This window comes from Canis lupus, chromosome 6 (genome assembly GCF_003254725.2).
Source record: "Canis lupus dingo isolate Sandy chromosome 6, ASM325472v2, whole genome shotgun sequence".
Lineage (NCBI taxonomy): Eukaryota > Metazoa > Chordata > Mammalia > Carnivora > Canidae > Canis > Canis lupus.
This window is the reverse complement of record NC_064248.1, coordinates 6,076,154-6,094,476: the sequence shown is the minus strand read 5'-3', so window position 1 is coordinate 6,094,476 and position 18,323 is coordinate 6,076,154. Positions and strand designations below refer to the sequence as shown.

The following is an 18,323-nucleotide window of genomic DNA, read 5'->3' as shown; positions in this document are numbered from 1 at the left end:
AGTCAGGGGTGTGTGAATCCATGATATCTATTGCAGTTTTTGCCCAGAGCCTACTAAAGAGGTCGGGGGGAGTGAGAGAGCCATGCCCCTACATACACAGAGCTACCCGCCTGGCTTTCCTGGGGAGCCCAGCATTTGCCCCCCTCAACAAGAGGATATCACCCCCATGAGCTTCCTAGTTCCAAAGAACTGCATCGTAAGTGGAGGGAACCCCCCAGGAAAACTGTAATGGAAAGGGTTGTCTGGACCCCTTTAGGAAGTTCCAAGTGGGTCTGAAGACCAGCCGCTCCAAACCCCCATGCCATCTATCTTTTTAAAGATAGAGAAAACAGTTAAATTCGGTAGAATTCCATCCCCATGCCCCAGAAATGTATCAGCCTTTTCTTTTCCTGATTCCGGGACTAAGGATGATTTGGAACATCCCTAGCTGCATATTGGAGTTAACTGGAGAACTTTAAACAACTCTGATACCAGGGTCCCACCCAAGGATTCCTGCTTTACTTGGCCAGAGGAAGGAACTGGATGTGGAGGAGGTTTTATAAAAAGCTGCCCAGGTAACTCTGATGAGCCTCCAGGGCAGAGGGTCTGTGGGTGAGGAGTTAATCCCACTCTCTGCATTTGCTGGAGCCACGGCGGGAGGGCAGACGTGCCCAGGGGAGGGAGGGGACAGAGTCACCCACTAGAGGACAGATTGTTTTTGAAAAGCCCTTGGCAGCCTTTCTCCAGGCAAACAATAAACAGCTTCGTGAGGTCTTATCTGCTCCCTTGCCAGCCCCCTGGACTTGGGCTTGGCAAAGCCCCTTGCCAAGGCCTGCTGGCCCGATGCTCATTCCCCAACTGCCTTCTCCACATCTTTGAACCTAAAGCCCGGGGGCCCAGGCAGAAAGCCCTGCGTGTGACTGGGGTCAGCGGTGGGTCCCAGGCCAGGCGCCTCATCTCACTGGCTCTTGGTTTCCCTGGCCATAAAATGAGGAGAAACATCCCTGCCCTACTTATCTCCTTGGGCCAGTGGGAGGCTCCAGCCGTGTAACATCTGCAAAAATCACATCAAGTGAGGGGACTGTGGGAATGGGAATTTCTAAAACAATACATCTTCTTATTCAGAATTTGTTTATTTGGACCGATTGACTCTTATAATTAGGGCACATTTTTTAAGGTTTAACTTTCCCTCTTGCTGCTCACGCCATGTTTTGTCTACTGGGTGGAGTGTGCATGAGTGATGGAGGAAGCAGATAGGACCAGGAGACTGGGTGGCCCAGGAGAGTCCCAGGAAATCCAGGAAGGCTTCATAGCAGAAGTTACATTTGAGTCAGACCTAAAAGAACGGGCAATGCTTGAGAGGCTGTCTGTGGGTGAGAGATGAGCCTGGGGCTCTGGGGCTCTGGGGCTCTGGGAGACAGCAGTGGAGAGATGGAGGGCAGATTCTGTCTCAGCAGAAAGAAAGCCTTTCTGCAGGTAGGGCCAACAGCATCGGGAGGGGGTGATCTTCCTGTCACCAGAGGCGTGCAAGCAGGAGTACAAGGGGATGTTTGCAGGAGTTTCCGCCCAGGCCAGAAGACTGTTATGATCTCTGAGAGTCTAAGACCAGGATTCTAAGAGGCAAGAGACAAGTTCCACCCTGGGCTAGCCCGTGAAACAAGCCAAACCCACATAAAACAAGACAAGCATGCTCCAAGCCAACTGCTTTGGGCCAGCTGAGCGGTGAGAACCACAGGCTCAGAGAAGGCAGGAGGGGAAGAATTTGAGCTCAGTCTAGGAGGAAGTGCAGGACTTGGGTAGCGGAGAGCACTCTTGGCAGGAGGAACTGTTCCAGCCAAGGAGGTGAGGAGAAGGAGAACCGGCTAGAGCTCGAAAGCTGCCTTTTTGAAGGCCCTTGACTGACTACTGTCTTAATCTGTTCTCACCTCTCCTGAACGTGGTGAGAGGGGGCAGGGCAGGGATCCTTTGCACCCCCCTAATCCTTCTCCATTAGCTCAGTGCAAAGTGGGGGTCGAACTCTCTCGCTCCCCCGGCCATCATGGTTCAGGCACGGAGTTTGGCAATCAGTATTGGGATCTGAATCATGGGGGGCCGGGGTGTGGGGAGAGCTGGGGCAGGCCAGGAGGGCTACAGAGAGCCGGGCAGGCGCTGGGGAGAGGGCAGGCAGAGGAGGAAATGCAGATGGGGTGCAGGGGAGCAGAACCTCGGCAGAGGAAGGAAGGGTTCAGCCAGGCCCGAGGTGGGGAGCCCCCCAGGCTGGCTGGGGATGGAAGAGTTTGGACCCAGACCCATCCTTGCCTCCTCTCAACCTAATTCACTCGTGGTTTATTGAATGTCTGTTGTATACCTGGCCCCACACCATGCACTGTGCAGCAAAGTGGACACAAAAGGTCACCTTTTTTTTTTTTTTTGAGCAATTACTGTATGCCAAGTCAAGAGCAGGACGGTCTCTTATTTGAACCCTTTGGCAATTTGCAAACAGCCTTGAAAGGCAGAGGTGATCAGTCCCACATTGCTTACAAGGAAACTGGGACTCAAAAGGGTTACATGACTTGCACAAGGTCACACAGATGGTAAGAAGTGGCACAGCCAGGATTAGAGACAGATGGGTCTGCTCCTGCAGCCTGCCCTGGAGCCAGAGAGCAGAGAGGTGGGGACAAGGCACTGTCAAGAGGAAGAGAAAGGGGAGCAGGGTGAGAATGGAGGCAGAGAAAGGCCTGGACTACCACAAGGAAAGACATTGTAGGAGACAGTGCTCAGATCTGGAGGCTGGAGACAAGGGAGGCATCCAAGGCCCAAGACAGGCTATGTGCGTGCTTGGCAGCCGATGACAGAGCAGAAACGCTCATTCCCAGCAGGCCCAGCCTCCTGGGGCCACCACTCCGTGTCCCTGAGCCTCTGACGAGATAGCTTGCACACCCCAGGTCTGGATCACAGGCCCTGGGGGAGCTGCAGGCCCTGGGAGGTGTGCACCGGGGCTCTGGCACGGGGTGACCATGACAGCCTGGCATTCCCCACCCTGCCGGGCTGTCGCTGAGGCTAACGGGGCCATGGGGCCATCAGACCCAGCTGTGCAGCATCGCCAGGCCACAGAGGCCAGACATCTGGTGTGAGGCCTCCGGACACACTGCAGAGCTGCCCGACTCTGTGCACCCTTCGGTGGGGTGGTGCCGGAGCCCTGGCTGGAGCATTGGCAAGGCAGCTCACTGAGGCCGGGGCCACTCTGTGGTGGCGGAGTCAGGGCCTGCTCTGCACCAGGATTGTCTGTTGCCATGACCACACTTGGGCCTGGTTTGGGGCCCAGCACCACGGCGTCCCCCAGCGAGAGCTTCGCGGGTCCGTGGGGAACGAACTCGTGATCTTGGCCGGGCAGACCGCCCCTGGCCTGGCCAGTGAATTAGCTTTTCCTTAGGAAACTATTCACTTTGCTCATTCATGGTGTCCCCCTCCAGGCCCCGGCACCTCCTAAGACAGCCCTGTGTCAGACAGCCAGAACCCCACCCAACCACTGCTGCCCAGTGGCTGAGGACGCTGACCTCACGCCATCCTATCAGTGTGGGAATGGCTGCATTTGTGCTGGCAGCAGCCGCATGTCCTTACCGCTTGCCGTCACAGCCCGGCCTGCCCTCCCACAGCTCTGGCCCCCGCTCACGCCGCCTGCCCGGCAGACGGCACCCGCTCCCAGCCCCGTGCCAGCCCCCTCCAGGGCGAGAGAAGCAGGTAACGCCGTGCAAGCCGTCATGTTCAGAGGAGGGGGGACGCGGCCGGGGCTTAAATCCAGCTGTGTTTCCCTGGCCACTCCTAACCTCTCTGAGCCCGACTTCACATCTGTTAAAATGAAGAGAGTAATCTCTGCCCTTCCAACCTCGTGGGGCTATTTTGAGAAGGATGAATGAGAAAATGCTTTATAAACATCAGTCTCTTGGCCAACATGCATCACTCTGTAGACGTGCAATGTCGTCATTGCCATCTGCCTCGTTATTGTCACTGTGCCTTCATTAGTTCTGGCTGATGGAGGATTCTCCGTACTTACTTCCAGGGGTCCCGGGGGCTGTTCCTGGTGGAGTTCCTGGAGGCGTCTATTACCCAGGTAACGTACGCGAAATTCCACGTTTCAGGTAAGGCAGATTGTGATCAGTTGGTAGGAGAGGCGCCGCGTGCCAGCGCAGCCGGGAAGAGCACTGGCACGACTAGCACAGCAGACCCACGAGCCACTCCTTCTGACTTAAAAGACACTTTTACAAGCACTCAGAGCATACATTTTCTGAAAGATGAAAGACAATGTTCACAAGGCCATACGAAAGTGGGCACCTTCGCGCGCTCCTGCCTTTCATTAACCTCCCTCTTGGGAATTCATTCAAAGAAAATAATTGAAAAGTAGAGGAAAAGAGAGATCCCGAGCAAGGTTTATCGGAAGGTTATTTGCAAAGACTTTAAACAAGAAGCCCACCTGACAGAGGGTGTGATTAGGTAAACTCTGACATAATACACATCTACTAAAAAATATGAGTGTGTTACCTGCCCAGCTGTGGGGCGAGGCGTTTTTCAGGTGCTAACGATATGAAAGCAGCAGCCACGTGCCGGTGGAGACTAGGAACACCCCCGAAAGACCACCAGCAGAATGTTGCTGCTCTGGTATGGGAGGCTGGGAGGGGGGCACGTTTTGTGTTGATTTGGAAAAAAGCACCATGCCTTAAAGCAGATTGAAAAATCAAAAGTAATACTTTCAATACTTAAAAAGTATTGGAGAGGCCCTGCCAGGGAGGTGGACCCCTGTACATGCAGGAAGAGAGGTGCCCAGACAGGGCGTGGAAGCCCTGCGCCCTTTCCCCAAACTTTGCCCCCTATGCCTCTTTCATCCGGCTGCTCCACGGTCACATCCTTTTATAATAAACTGGTGATCTAGTAAAAGAGAAAAGAAAGAAAAGAAAAAAGAAAAGAGAAAAGAAAAGAAAAGAAAGAAAAGAAAAGAAAAGAAGAAAAGAAAAGAAAAGAAAAGAAAAGAAAAGAAAAGAAAAGAAAAGAAAAGAAAAGAAAAGAAACGAAGCATTTGAGTGTTCAGCACTGATATGAAATTGAGGTGAACTGCTGGCACACACCCAGATGCAAACAGGCATCGAGCTGTTGGCCCAATGGGGAAACTGAGGCTCACAGAGGTTAAGGCTTGCCCAAGGTCATGCAGCTACGCAGTGAAGGATTTGATCATGGGTCAGTGGGCAGCTTTCTGGCAGAGACACTGATGGTTCCCTCTCTCTCTCTCTCTCCCTCTCTCTCTCAACACAGGTGCTGGTATTGGAGGTCTGGGAGGAGGAGGTGAGCTAAGAAACCAAACTTGGGTCCTCACTGATGGGGTCTGGCTGTCACTCTGGTCCATCCAGGTGCCCCAGCCTCAGAACCCCAGAAAGCCTGGCATCAGGGACTCCCTCGGTTTACAGAGGGAACATCCATTGGGGAGAGCTGGAGCCCACTGGCCTTCCAAGCCCCTCCCCTGACCACTTCCTCTGGGGGCCCCTGCCTTCTTTTCCATTTCTTTTGATCCTCTATGACACCCCTGCAAGACCTGCTGAATGGGTATTGTCTTTCCCTTCTGGGGCTGAGAAACTGAGTCTGAGGCAGTAGAAGTCATAAATTAGGGCCAGAGCCGGGCTTCCCACCCACATGTCCAGACACTGCACTCCCAGCAGCTCCCTGTCAAAAGGGGAAGACCATCCCTGTCGGCCCTTCCAGGACCTGGGGGAGTGAGATCCCCCACACTGTCCCAGCAAGATATATAGGAGATAAATAGTGGCCTGGGCTAGCTCTCCATTCACCACCATCTCTTCCCTCTGCAGCTCTGGGGCCCGGAGGCAAACCTCCCAAGCCAGGTAAGACCTGAGGCAAGGGAGCCAACAGGCAGGAGGAGGGAGGGAGGTGGTGAGCAGCAGGTATAAGCAGGCTGGTACCAGACCCCAGGACCTCCAGAAACAGGAGACAGGAGTCAGCTTGATGTCTTCTCTGTGTGAGGGGTATCTGGGGTCTACCCTGCAAATGCCCATGTGCCCAGCTGCCTGGAGAGTCCCCTTGGCAAAAAAGCCCTGGTGCTGAGGCAAATGTAGGGACTCATGTCCCAGTCCCCAAGACTGTGAATGTCACTCTGGTGCTCAGACACAGGTGGTGGGCCTCATACTCCACCTGGATGGTCCCCTGATCCCAGACCAAGCTTCCTCTAACCTGTAGGCCAAGACCCTAGATATCTCTGACCTCAATGACAATTGACCTCAGGCTGAACCCTGACCCAAGACCAAAGCCTGGATTTAACCTTGACCCTGGCCCCAGATGAGCTCCCCTCCTGACCAGGCCCCTTCCAGCTCTGTCTAGACCTTGGAGGTTTCCAGTAAGAAGATCTGCCTAGATCTGTCTGAGCCTTGCCCATGGGGCCTGGATCTGCCACTGAAGTCCATCACCAATTCCAAAAAAACATACCCCAGGAAAGGGGGAGGGTGGGTCCCTCCAGGAAGCACTGGTGGATAAGGAACAGGTGGAGGAAATGGTGTCTCCGTCCAGATTTACAGCCCCATCGATGTGAGATGCTCCACATGTGGCACCCACCCCACCCCCACCCCCTGCTCCACGTCTCCCTGGCTCTGAAGCCAGAGGCTCCAGGACAGTTTGCATGTCCAACGGCTCTTACGAAATCCCAGTGTTCAATGATCCAAGTGCAAATGAATCTACAAGACCCAGATCCCCCTTCCCTGCAAGCCCATCTGGGTTGTGAAACTCCAGAGCTGGGTCAGGCAAGAGAGAGAAAGGAGAACAGGAGTCCTGAGCAAGGGGTTTTCTGGGGTCTGTAGGGGGGGTCTGTGAGGCCAGGAGCCTTTGAACTTCATTGCTTATCCTGCCAGAACCTGCATCCTGTCTCCCTGGAGGGGCCAGCCGATCTCACATGGTAGAGAGAAGGTGAAGGCATGGAAGTAGGACTTTGCTCAGCTGGGAAAGCCCAAGTTAGTGGGGGTTGTGACTGCAAAGCTAGAGGGGGAATGAATGGGTCCCACTGGCAACAGGGAACCTGTGGCAAGTTGTGATAAAATACTAGAGGGAAGATTGGGACAGCTGCACACAGAGTCCCCTAAGGGATGGGTGCTAAAGTGAGGCGATCATGAGTGAAAGACTTAGAGTAGACATCTGGAAGAACTTTCAGCTCAAGGTAAAGGAGTAGACCAAAAGGGAAGTCAGGACATCTCCTTCCACTGGGAAGGGGCTGGGTTCCATGACTTCCCTGAGGTCATCCCCTTTCAGCATCAGCACCCAGGCCACGGGGACATCCGGGCCTGCCCAGGCAGGATGGAACAGGGCGCAGGCGGCGCGTGTCGTGCTTGGGAACAATTAATCCCTTGACAAGTAGAGGGTGGGTGGCCTGGCAGCTGCTCCACGTGGGCCTCAGCGGGCCGGCCCTGCCTAGACTCTCAGTGGGAGCCCAGGCAGCTGGGAGCCAATGCCACCCACACCCCCAGCACCAGCTGGAGGCCAGCTGCCTGCTGGGGAGGACAGGAAAGAGCAGAGACACCCACTGGGTGCCCTGGCAGGTTGTGCACACTAGGTGCTTTCTGTTCCCCAGTCCACTGGTCCCAAAAGGGCGGGGACACCGTGGTAGATGGGGGTACTGAGTCTCTGAGAGGTGAAGTAACTTGCTCCCCCACATGCATTGCAGGTAGCGGCAGCAGGGTTTGAATCCAGGGCTCTTTGACTCTGGGAAGACAGGGGGCTGGGTTGGCCAGGCTGCTGGGCTCCTGGCTACAGTCATCTCCTCACCCCTCTCCTCCTTTCCAGGGGCTGGACTCCTGGGGGCGTTTGGGCCAGGTGAGTCCCCAGGAAGGAGGGCAAGCAGGGGTGGGGTCAGTCTTGCTGGAGGTGACCCTGAGATCAGACAGCTGGAGGGGGAGCATGGGAAGAGGTTTGGCTGCTCACCCCACCGGCCCTAGCTTCTTCTCACTTCCTGCTGGGTCCCCATCTTCTCTTCCCAGCCTTTCTGTGGTCAGGAAAGGCCTGAGCGTGTTCCCTGCCCTCTTGGAGTTCAGGAAATGGGCTTGGCTTGAGAGAAAGCCCTGACACAACTGGGGAGGGGCAGGGCCTGCGGTGCTCAGGAAGTGAGCCCAGCACATCCCAGGCCTGGCCTGACGTGCACCACATCTGCCTGGACGGGAGAGGGACCGGAGTTAGAGACGCACCTTACAGAGAGGATGGCTGAGTTTCAGACATGGTCAACTCAGACAAATTAGGCGATGGGCGTGGGACAGGGGACCACATCCAGTGAAAGCCAGAGAGACCTCCCTGCCCCTAGGGTTCAGCAGTACCCCCACGTCTGGCATCTATCCCCAGAGAGGGCTGCCCCGGGGATTAGGACACTGGTAGCCAGGACTGGAGCTTGCAGGAAAGATTCTCACAGAATTGGAAACAAACCTGGCTCGGTTGTGAACTCCAACCTGATTGCCCATCAGTCCTGGCCCAAGCCATGGAATGTCTCCTGGAGGGGGAGAAAGAGCAATTGGGCCCAGATGTGGGAAGGAGAGAGCCAAAGGGACCCATTTGGCTTCTCATAAACATTTTAGCATCCGTCTGCAAGCAAGAAGGCTTCTGGACTGCAGGGCAGGCTGGATGGACAGACAGACAAATGGTGGGAGGCAGAAGGGGTTCCAGATATAGGGGAAAAGAAGTGGGCTGAGCCAGGGGACCCCTGCAAGGAAGCAGTCCAGGGGGGTGGGTGCCGAGGGTAAGAACAGAGAAGCAGGGCTTTCTGGCACAGAAAGCCCTGATGGGACCCCCATTACCTGACAGGCCTAGGGGAAGCAAGGTCTAGCCTAGGAGTGTTATGGGGGAAGGGGGGTCAAGGCTATCACACCTGCACGGTACATAGTAGCTGCTCACTATTTTATCAGGATTGATCCCTAAGTACCAACTGCTTAAGTCCAGCTTAAGGGCTGAGCGCCACTCAATGACCACAGAACTGCCTGGTTCCTGGTCACCCTCCACAAGACCCCTCCCACTCTGGGCCCCAGAATGATGCCCACATGCCAGCCTCTCCTCTCCTCACCTGGCTCTGTCCCCTTCTCCCCACAGGTGCTGCTGGGCTGGCAGGCGGTGGCCCTGGAGCAGGTTAGTGCTGATACCCAGGCAACGTGCCCATCTGGGGGCCAGAGCCAAGCCCAGGGCATCTGTTCAGTGTGGAGGGCAGTTGGGGTATCAGGGATGGCACGCCAGGCTGGTCCTGGATGCTAGCATGGGAGGTGATGTGGAGACCACCTGCCCTGAGCAGCTGCCCAGGGCACACATAGGTCATAGCTGGGTCTTGGGGAGAGCTGGAGAGAAGTCCCAGGGGCCAATGGAGCCCAGAGCGGTTCAACTCAGCAGGGCCTTGGAAAAGCTTTCTGGAGGAGGGGAGTAGGATCCCAAAAGATCCCAGCAATTTTGTGAGGCTGAGCAGAGCAGCCTGGCATATTTTGCCCTCCAGCACTAAACCTAGTCCTGGGAGCAGGGGTCGTTGTTTGGCATGGAAGTCCTACAGAGAGCAGAGAAGCCACCTCAAATGCACCTCCCAGGAGGGAGAGGGCCCGGCGGGCTGGGGCTCAGAGCCTCACCCAGTCCTCCCCTCGGCAGGGCTCGGGGCCTTTCCTGCAGGAGCCTTCCCTGGGGGTCTGGTGCCCGGAGGAGTGGCGGGTGCTGCTGCAGCCTATAAAGCTGCCAAGGCTGGTGAGTGTTACCCCTGGGGACATGCCGTAAGCCCTCTGCCCTCTGTGAACTCCCAACTTTGCAAAAGCACCTTTCTGGGGAGGCGCGGACCGCAGAATTCTTATCTCCAATCCGCCGGGGCTGGGGAGGCAACCAGCTGTGCCCAAGTGTCAAAGTGAGGCGGTGGCCCGGCCAGACTTAATGCAGGACCTTCAACTGGCAGCCCAGGGCCCTCCTGCCTCCCAGCACTCCCGGTGTGACCCCTTCCCTCTCCCGCTCCTGGCTCTGTAGGTGCTGGGCTTGGTGGCGTTGGCGGCATTGGTGGTGTTGGCGGCATTGGTGGTGTTGGCGGCTTAGGAGTGTCTACAGGTATGAGGGTTAGACCTGAGTTGCCCAGGTGAGGACCGCAGGCATGGGAGGCACCCACTCTGATGCGGCCCATCCCGTGCCAGGTGCGGTGGTGCCTCAGCCCGGAGCCGGAGTCGGAGTCGGAGTCGGAGCGGGAGGGAAGCCCGGGAAAGTGCCCGGTCAGTGTGCAGTCCCCGGGGCTGGAGGGTGGAGGGCGGGGAGGGTAGAGCACCCCCCACCCCGCACAGGAAGCGGGGGGGCCCCAGGCATAGCGGGCAGGGCAGCCAGCCAGGCCCCACGGGTGGTATAACACAGAAACACGGGAGAGGTGCCCCGGCCTACCTTCCGGGCCCTTCTTCCACATCTTGGGGTAGAAAGAGACCTCAGAGACACCATCTATGGCAGGCAGTCAAGTGACAGATGGGGCGTGGGGCGGGGGGGTTGGGGGGAGTGCTCAGGATGGACACTGAAGGGCCCAAGGCAGTCACGGCAGAGCCAGAGCGGGGCTGAGCCCGGGGGCGCCCTGACTCCCCATCTGGTGCTTGTTCTCTGCACAAAGCCCTTGAGGAAGTGACTTCAGGTTGAACAAAAGGCTGCCTGAGTCCACACAGCAGGGAGGGAACATCTGGAAGCTGTTAGCCCAGAGGTGGGCTGAGCCAGCCATGTAAACAGGCTCCAGGAGACAAGATAAATCCACACACAGAAGGGTTTGCAGATGACTTCCGAAACTCGTGGGAGAGCTGCGGCCACCACGCATATGTCCCTGGCTACATCTCCAGGCCCTGGGCGGCAGGTGTGGGGGCCCCGGAGCCACTCCAGAGAGAGGGGCCCAGGAGGGGTACCTAGGGACTGGGCTGCGGCTCACGGCTCAAACCTCTTCTCTTGGCCACAGGTGTGGGGCTGCCAGGTGTATACCCAGGCGGAGTGCTCCCAGGCACAGGTGAGGACCAGAGGAAGAAGGGAACCCTATAGCAAAGAGAGTAGCCTCTGGCACCCTCCCAGGTGACCTGTCACCTCCCCAGGAGCCAGGGTGACCCAGCCAACCCCATCTCCCTAAGCATCAAAGCTCAGGCCAACAGAAAGAAGGCCCCTGGGCATCTCTCCCCACAGAGGCCAGTCAGCTTTACCCCGGCCCCAAACCCAGACCATCATCATCATCACAGCCCAAGGAGGGCCCCCCGGGGACGCACCACATCCCACTGTGGCCAGCTGTTTCCCAAAAGCTCTGAGTCACCAGGAGGCCCGCCCAGCACATCCGCCCTGCAGGAGACCCCTCTGAGCTGCCCTCTTGCCCTCCTTTCCCTGCCAGGGCCTGGCCACCCCGCCCAACACGTGACCTCCTGAATTCCCCCAAAAGCCCAGATTAGGCCTGCTCTGAGGGATCTGCTGACAGGGTGTCCCTCCTCACTGTCCCTCTGGCCGAGGTGGCCCAGCTCCAGTGGCCCCAGGAACAGTGGAAGCACCAGAAGCTGGCAAATGGAGTTCCCAGCCACAGCAGATGACTGCTTTATGTTTGGTGGGAGTGCACCTCCAGGAGGGGCCCAGAAGGACACGGGCCTCCCCCTTCAAGCAGGCTTTCACCGTCTCCCCTCTCTGGGGACACCGGGCAGTGTAGCTAGGAATTAACTCCAGTTTGGAGAGAAGGCCAACTGAGGCGAAGGCTCAAGTGCCTAGGAAATGGGATTAAAGCTCAGGTCTTCTGACCTTGGGGCAGACAGGGAAAGAGAGTCACCGCCACCCCATGAGCCATGCCTGTCACTGGTACCGCCGAAGGTCAGCTCTGTGAGCCAGGGGAGGTGTGGGTGCTTGCAAGGCCTGCCTTCCCGCCCTCACTACCAGCTTCCCTCTCTGTCCCCTCAGGAGCTCGCTTCCCAGGTGTGGGGGTGCTCCCTGGGGTCCCCACTGGAACAGGAGTCAAGGCCAAGGCCCCAGGTATGCGGCCAGGGGACTGGGAGCCCATGGCAGGAATTTCCAGCCACCCTCAGGCCCCTTTGGCCTGGGGTGGGGGTGTGGGTGGGGATGGGGACCCTGGGCCCAGGGCCTTCCAGGTGGGCACCTCTTGTGCTCCAGCCCCATTCCAGCTGGTCAAGGTGGGCAGCACCCCTCTCAGAAATCCCCAAATCTGAGCTGGGAGGTCTGGGCAGAATGGGCCATGCTCTGGTCGGCTCACCCCTCAAGGTTGCCTGGCACCTTGATGCCCGGCACCCAGGGTGGCAGGGCTGCAGTGTTGGCTCCTTGTCCTTGCAGGTGGAGGCGGAGCTTTTGCTGGAATCCCAGGTGAGGCAAAGCTGGGTGTCCCTTGGTGGGTGGGCAGGCCAACAGAGTAGCCAGCCAGGCAGGGGCTCTTGCCCTGGGAGGGGCGAGGCACCCCCGAATCCCATTAAGGCCTGTCCAGCTTCCCTCATGCCTACTGCCCTAGGCCTTGGACAGGCTTCAGCACAATGTGGCCTCAATCACAGGCCGCTTCCCCAATCCTAAGCCCTCTGTGTAGTAGCCAAATGAGCCCAGAAAACCCACCCGTCTGTGCCAAATGCCGTGAGAGGTACAGGCCTCAACTGTGGCCCAAGCCCCAGGAGGTAAAGAGTCCTGCACTTTCTTGGAGGAAGTGACCTGGCACTGAGGAATGTCAGGCTGACCAGTGACAAAGAGGCAGGAAGACAGGATGGTTTCTGGAACTCATTCTGAGCAGAAAGTGGAGTGTGAGGCCAAGGGCTCTGCAGGGCTGCTGGCCCACGTTGCTGGGACCTGAGTTTGCTCTCCTTGTTCCCGCAGGAGTTGGACCCTTTGGGGGCCAGCAGCCTGGAGTCCCGCTGGGGTACCCTATCAAGGCACCCAAGCTGCCGGGTAAATCAGGAGGAGGACTCAAGGGGGCACCACTCACAGGGCCTCACTGCTGAGAAGCCAGCTTGTGGGGGACATTTTTTGGCCACTGGTGTCTGGGGGGGGAGGGGTTAGGACACCTGAGCATTGAAGCCCACATCTGGTCGCCAGCAAGTGAAAGGAATCCCGTAGGCCCTGGCCTCACTTACATGCACACACATGTGTACACACATGTTCATGCATGCACAGGTACACAGAATCACAGCCCCGATGGGAAACAATATATGTTGATGATAAGAAACAGCCATCAATGGAAAGACCCCTCTGATGTCGACCCCTGTCCCCACAATCAGCTGAGACAATGAGATATTTCCTTGTTGGGAGGATGATAAGGAAGATACTAAGATTCCAGGGCCACAGCAGGTCCTAGTTTTGTAGGGGAAGGGGTGTTCCATAAGCCCCTCAGGCAGGGGTGCACTTTCCCTCCTCCAGCCAGGGCCTCCTCCACCAAAGAGCCTCTCTGAGCAGCTCAGAACCTTTGGTGTGTGTAGGGAGGACTCAGGCCCCAGTATCAGTGGGTATAGATCTGTCTCCATGGACAGTGGGAGCCCAGCACAGGGGCTGCCATGGAGCAGCCTCTGAGCCTGCCCTGCCCTCTCTTCAGGTGGCTACGGACTGCCCTACAGCACTGGGAAACTGCCCTATGGTGAGTAAGACCCTCCTAAATGGATGGGCTTCTAGCTCTTTCCAGCTCCAGGGTCCTGGCAAGGAGAGCACCCAACTGGGGATGGGGTAGAGGCTTGGCAAGGGAATCCCCTAAGAAACATAGAACCTGGACTGAGGCAGCCTGCTTCTCAATCCTGGCCCTCACACTTAGCCCCAGGCCTTTGGGCAAACCAGCTTCTTCTCTGTAAACCAGTTTCTTCATCTGTAAATGGGAATAAGTGTCCCACACCCATTTATATCTGTTTTGTAACTCTGGCTGGGAGTGAAAGGGTGGAGACTCTGGGCAGCCTGACTCCTGAGGCTCAGGGCAGGGGTGGGCAGCCACAGCGAGATCTGTGCAGATGCCCACTGAGCCTCTCTGTTTCATAGGCTATGGGCCTGGAGGAGTGGCAGGTGCTGCAGGCAAGGCTGGGTACCCGACGGGGACAGGTAAGGAAAACCTCCCCCAACTGTCAGCCAAAGGGGCACCAATCAATTGCCTGGGCTCCAGAGCCCTGAGGCTGGCCAGGATCTCTCCAGGATACAGGCCAGCCCACCCTGCATCCAGACCCCAGTCTGAGCCTGCAGAAGGATCTTGGGTGGGGGCAGCTCCCTCAGCTCTGCTTGCTATGAGGCGCCTCATCCACACCCTTTTGTGAAAGGGTTGGTTCTCATGGGGCTGGAATAGGTGGGCTCTGGACTTTCAGGAGTACAGTTTTCAGAGTCTTTCTCCTTCCTCCCCCAGGAGTTGGCACCCAGGCTGCAGCAGCAGCAGCTAAAGCAGCAAAGTTTGGTGAGTGCACCTGCCAGCGCCCAGCTCCCAGCCTCTCCATCCCTATTATCCCTGAGAGTCTGCCTCACAGAGAAGTAACGAAGGCAGCCCCTCCACACCCCATTTATCCAATGTTTTCAATACCACCCATTTCTCCATGTGTCCATCCACTCAATCTTTCTTCTATCCTTCTCTCCATCCATCCCTATCTCTCATCCACCTTCCCTCCCATCCATCCATCCACTTCCCTCCACTCCTCCATCCATCCATCCATCCATCCATCCATCAATCCCTCCTTCCTTCCATCCCTCTATCTATCCACTCTTCCCTCTATCCCTTCATTCATCCATCCATCTATTCATCTGCCCTCCATTCCTCCCTCTAAATCCCTCCATGCCTCCCTCTTCCCATCCCTCCATCCTTCATCTATCCCTCCCTCCCTCCCTCCCTCCATCTATCCATCAGTCCCTCCCTCTTTCCATCCTTCCATTCCATATCTATCCATCCCTCCCTCCATCCATCCCTCCATCCATCAGTCCCTCCTTCCTTCCATCCATCCATCCATCCATCCATCCATTTCAGAGACCAGGGTCAAATAAGAAACCTGATGGAAAATACAGGCACTATGGTGGGAATCAAGAAGAGGGAGACATTATTCCTACCTGGGGGAAATCAGGAAGGCTTCTCAGAGAAAATGATGTTTGATTCTGGAGTTTGACATGTGGTTAAAATAGGTAGGAGAAGCCTGGGCAGAGAGGATGGGTACTATGGTGGTTAGAATGATAATTTTAGGTGGTCCTACATGAGCATTTAAACAATGCAGTTGTTCAGTATCAATTTAATGTGTCCTATAAAACCTTTAACCTGCCCCATGATCCCTTGGCTAGCAGGCATGGCATGGCCTTCCCCATGCACATAGGGAGGGCAGAATGAGCATCTGTGCCCTGCCCCAGCTCATCCCCCAGTTCAGAATCACATTACAGGGCTGAGGTCCTAACTTTCATCTCCAGTCCCAGGGGAGTCCCTCCTGGACCCCAATGGGACAGAAGACATCTCCCCACCAGCCCAAGGAGGCAAGAGTGGAGGGGAAGCCCCAAGCTGGAGGCCTGCTCCATGGAGGCCCCACTGGCCCTCCTTCTAGGCCCCCAAGGCTGGAGGGGATGGCTGGAATGTGGGAGCAGGAGAGTGGGGCGACGAGGGGCTGCCAGAGCCGGGCAGCCAGGCTCTTGGATTACAAACTTGGCCGAGTGTTCGGAACACAGGGAGGGGAAGCCTTGAACATTCCTACAGGGGCCCCTCTGGCCCGGGGAGCGGCCGTTTGTGGTTTCTCAGTATGTGGCAGTGATTAGAATGGGATTTGTCTGAAAACATCGAAGTCCCTTAATGAGCGTGTTGAAATGGACACTTTGGGGGTGAGTCAAGGAACAGTGAGGTGGGGGCCTCCTCCGGCAGGCCCAGCCGGAGATGCCTGGGCTGCATTCCCAGAGGAGACTGTGCTAGTTAAAATTCCAGCATCCAAGCAGCCTTCCTACCCAGCCTCAGGAGAGGCCCTGGGAGCCACATCTTCACTGTCCCCATCCCAGCAGGTGCCGGAGGAGCTGGGGTTCTCCCTGGTGTTGGAGGCGCCGGCATTCCTGGCGGGGCTGGTGCAATTCCTGGGATCGGAGGCATCGCAGGTAGCATCCATCGAGCAGGGGCTGGGGATGTTCTTGGGAGGGCCACCAGGAAAGGGCCTTACCCCCTGTGGCTATCTCTCCAGGGGCGGGGACTCCAGCTGCTGCAGCAAAGGCCGCCGCAAAGGCAGCTAAGTATGGTGAGTGCCCCAAAGGGTGGCCAACCCAGGCCCCGGTGCCCTCAGCCCCCCGTCCATGTGGGCCTTGGATAGCCTAGTACTATGAGGCTGGTGGACTTTGCCCTCATCCATCTATGGCAGTCTGTCTCCCCCTCCCCAAACATGCAATGTTCTTACCTCCTTGCCCTTGCCCATTCTGGCCACTCTTTCTGGAAGGCCACTGTTCTCCACTGATTGGCCCAGGTGGGAGCACGAGGTGGGGAGGTGTCCCATGGAGCATCTGGCTTCTCCCATCCTACCCTCAGGGCTGCCCCAATGCTGCTGCACCCACTGCCTGGGGGCCCAGCAGAGAGACCTGACTTTGCTTTAGACCTACATTGCAGTCTTCCCACCCACAGATCCAAACCCTCAGAGCTCTTTGCAGGTTCTAGCATCCCTTCCCATCTCTCAGTTGAGTAGGATCCAGGCAGGGGCAATGCCAGCCCACCTGGGATCCTGCCCTCAGGACCTGCCATTCCCAGAGCTCCCAGAGCTGTGCCCTTGGAAGCCCTCTGAGGTTCCTATGGGGTCCAGGCTAGGAGAACAATCCTTCCCTTTTACAGGAGCTGCTGGAGGCTTGGTGCCTGGTGGGCCAGGCTTTGGAGTTCCAGGTGTTGGAGTCCCAGGTGTCGGAGTCCCAGGTGTCGGAGTCCCAGGTGTCGGAGTCCCAGGTGTTGGGGGGCCTGGCATTGTGGGTGGACCAGGTGAGCTGAGCTTTGTGTGTGCGTGTGCATGAAGATGTAAGAAAGCAATATTATTTTTTTAAGATTTTACTTATTTATTCATAAAAGACACAGAGAGAAAGGCAGAGACATAGGCAGGCTCCATGCAGGAAGCCTGATGCGGGACTCGATCCCAGGACTCTGGGATCACTCCCTGAGCCAAAAGCAGACATTCAACTGCTGAGCCACCCAGGCAACCCAAGAAAGCAATATTAAAACCATTGCTAAGGCTTTTGGACTCCCCCAATACCTCACTCATCTATCATCTTTTCTTCATACCCTTGGCCATGCCTCATCTTCTCTTCCTTGGGCTGTAACAACCTCCTAATTAGTCACAGCCAGCATCAACTTCTCTAATTTGTCTTCTGGCTGTCAGTGTGTCCCTAGCCCTTAGCTAAATAGGTGCTCAGTAAATGGTGGGTGGGTGGATGGACGGATAGGCAGGTAGACAAATGGGCAAGTAGGTGAATGGTCAAGTAGATGAGTGGACAAGTTGATGAACGAAGGAATGGGTAGATGAAGGGACAAATACAAGGATGCATAGAGACATAGAGAGATGAATGCATAGATAGAAAGACAGGTGGAAAGGCAGGTAGGGCACTGGATAAGTGGTAAGAAGGATGGATTGAGGGCAGTCCAGGTGGCTCAGCGGTTTAGCACCACCTTCAGCCCAGGGCGGGATCCTGGAGACCCAGGATCGAGTCCCACGTCAGGCTCCCTGCATGGAGCCTGCTTCTCCCTCTGCCTGTGTCTCTGCCTCTCTCTCTCTCTCTCTCTCTGTGTGTGTGTGTGTGTGTGTCTCATGAATAAATAAATAAAATCTTTAAATAAATAAATAAAATCGAAAAAAGGATGGATGGATGGATGGATGGATGGATGGATAGGTGGATAGATGAATAGATGGATAAGCGCATGGTTGTATGAGCAAATGATGAGATGAGTGCATAGAAGGCAAATGATGCAAAATGAATAACTGGATAGTTAGATGAATGGATAGGTAGGCAGATGAGTGGATAAATGGGTGCATGGATGGACAGAGAGTTGATTAAGTTGGTTGAGGGGGTGGATGGAAGCCCAAGGATAGACAAACAAATGGACAGACATATGGGTAGATTAATGGGTGGATAAATGGGTGGTTAAGAAGACAGGGAGTAGAAGGGGAGATGTATGGGTAAATAGATAGGTAGACCGTTGTGTCATCTGTGTTCCCCTTGGTATCTCCAGGAGCTGTGTCACCAGCTGCAGCCGCTAAAGCAGCCGCCAAAGCAGCCAAATACGGTCAGTGCTGTGCTGATAGCTCTGCCCCACCTGGTTCTGGCCAGAGAAGGGGAGTAATTTGCCCAGGGTCACACAGCAAGTCATTGGCAGAGCTGGGACTTGGAATTGTTGGGCCCCAGGAAAATGTCTCCTACCATGAGGCCATGGGGCTGAGTGATGGGAGAGT

The 18,323-nt window shown here is 56.3% G+C and overlaps 1 protein-coding gene across 6 annotated transcripts in view; it reads left to right on the top strand.

Moving 5' to 3' along the window:
* Window positions 1-18,323, top strand: part of ELN (elastin) — a 31,916-nt gene that overhangs the window by 2,026 nt on the left and 11,567 nt on the right. For 3 of the 6 annotated variants that reach the window (XM_025425801.3, XM_049111060.1, XM_025425793.3), the window contains exons 2-20: window positions 4,019-4,069; window positions 5,263-5,292; window positions 5,811-5,843; window positions 7,786-7,815; window positions 9,073-9,108; window positions 9,610-9,702; window positions 9,973-10,050; window positions 10,134-10,208; window positions 10,922-10,969; window positions 11,890-11,961; window positions 12,277-12,306; window positions 12,802-12,873; window positions 13,514-13,555; window positions 13,945-14,004; window positions 14,300-14,347; window positions 15,910-16,002; window positions 16,086-16,139; window positions 16,721-16,861; window positions 18,104-18,157. In XM_025425801.3, coding sequence (XP_025281586.1) covers window positions 4,019-4,069; window positions 5,263-5,292; window positions 5,811-5,843; window positions 7,786-7,815; window positions 9,073-9,108; window positions 9,610-9,702; window positions 9,973-10,050; window positions 10,134-10,208; window positions 10,922-10,969; window positions 11,890-11,961; window positions 12,277-12,306; window positions 12,802-12,873; window positions 13,514-13,555; window positions 13,945-14,004; window positions 14,300-14,347; window positions 15,910-16,002; window positions 16,086-16,139; window positions 16,721-16,861; window positions 18,104-18,157 — 1,140 coding nt within the window. The remainder of the gene's footprint in view (window positions 1-4,018; window positions 4,070-5,262; window positions 5,293-5,810; window positions 5,844-7,785; window positions 7,816-9,072; window positions 9,109-9,609; window positions 9,703-9,972; window positions 10,051-10,133; window positions 10,209-10,921; window positions 10,970-11,889; window positions 11,962-12,276; window positions 12,307-12,801; window positions 12,874-13,513; window positions 13,556-13,944; window positions 14,005-14,299; window positions 14,348-15,909; window positions 16,003-16,085; window positions 16,140-16,720; window positions 16,862-18,103; window positions 18,158-18,323) is intronic. The other 3 variants (XM_025425794.3, XM_025425796.3, XM_025425798.3) reach the window with 3 other exon arrangements.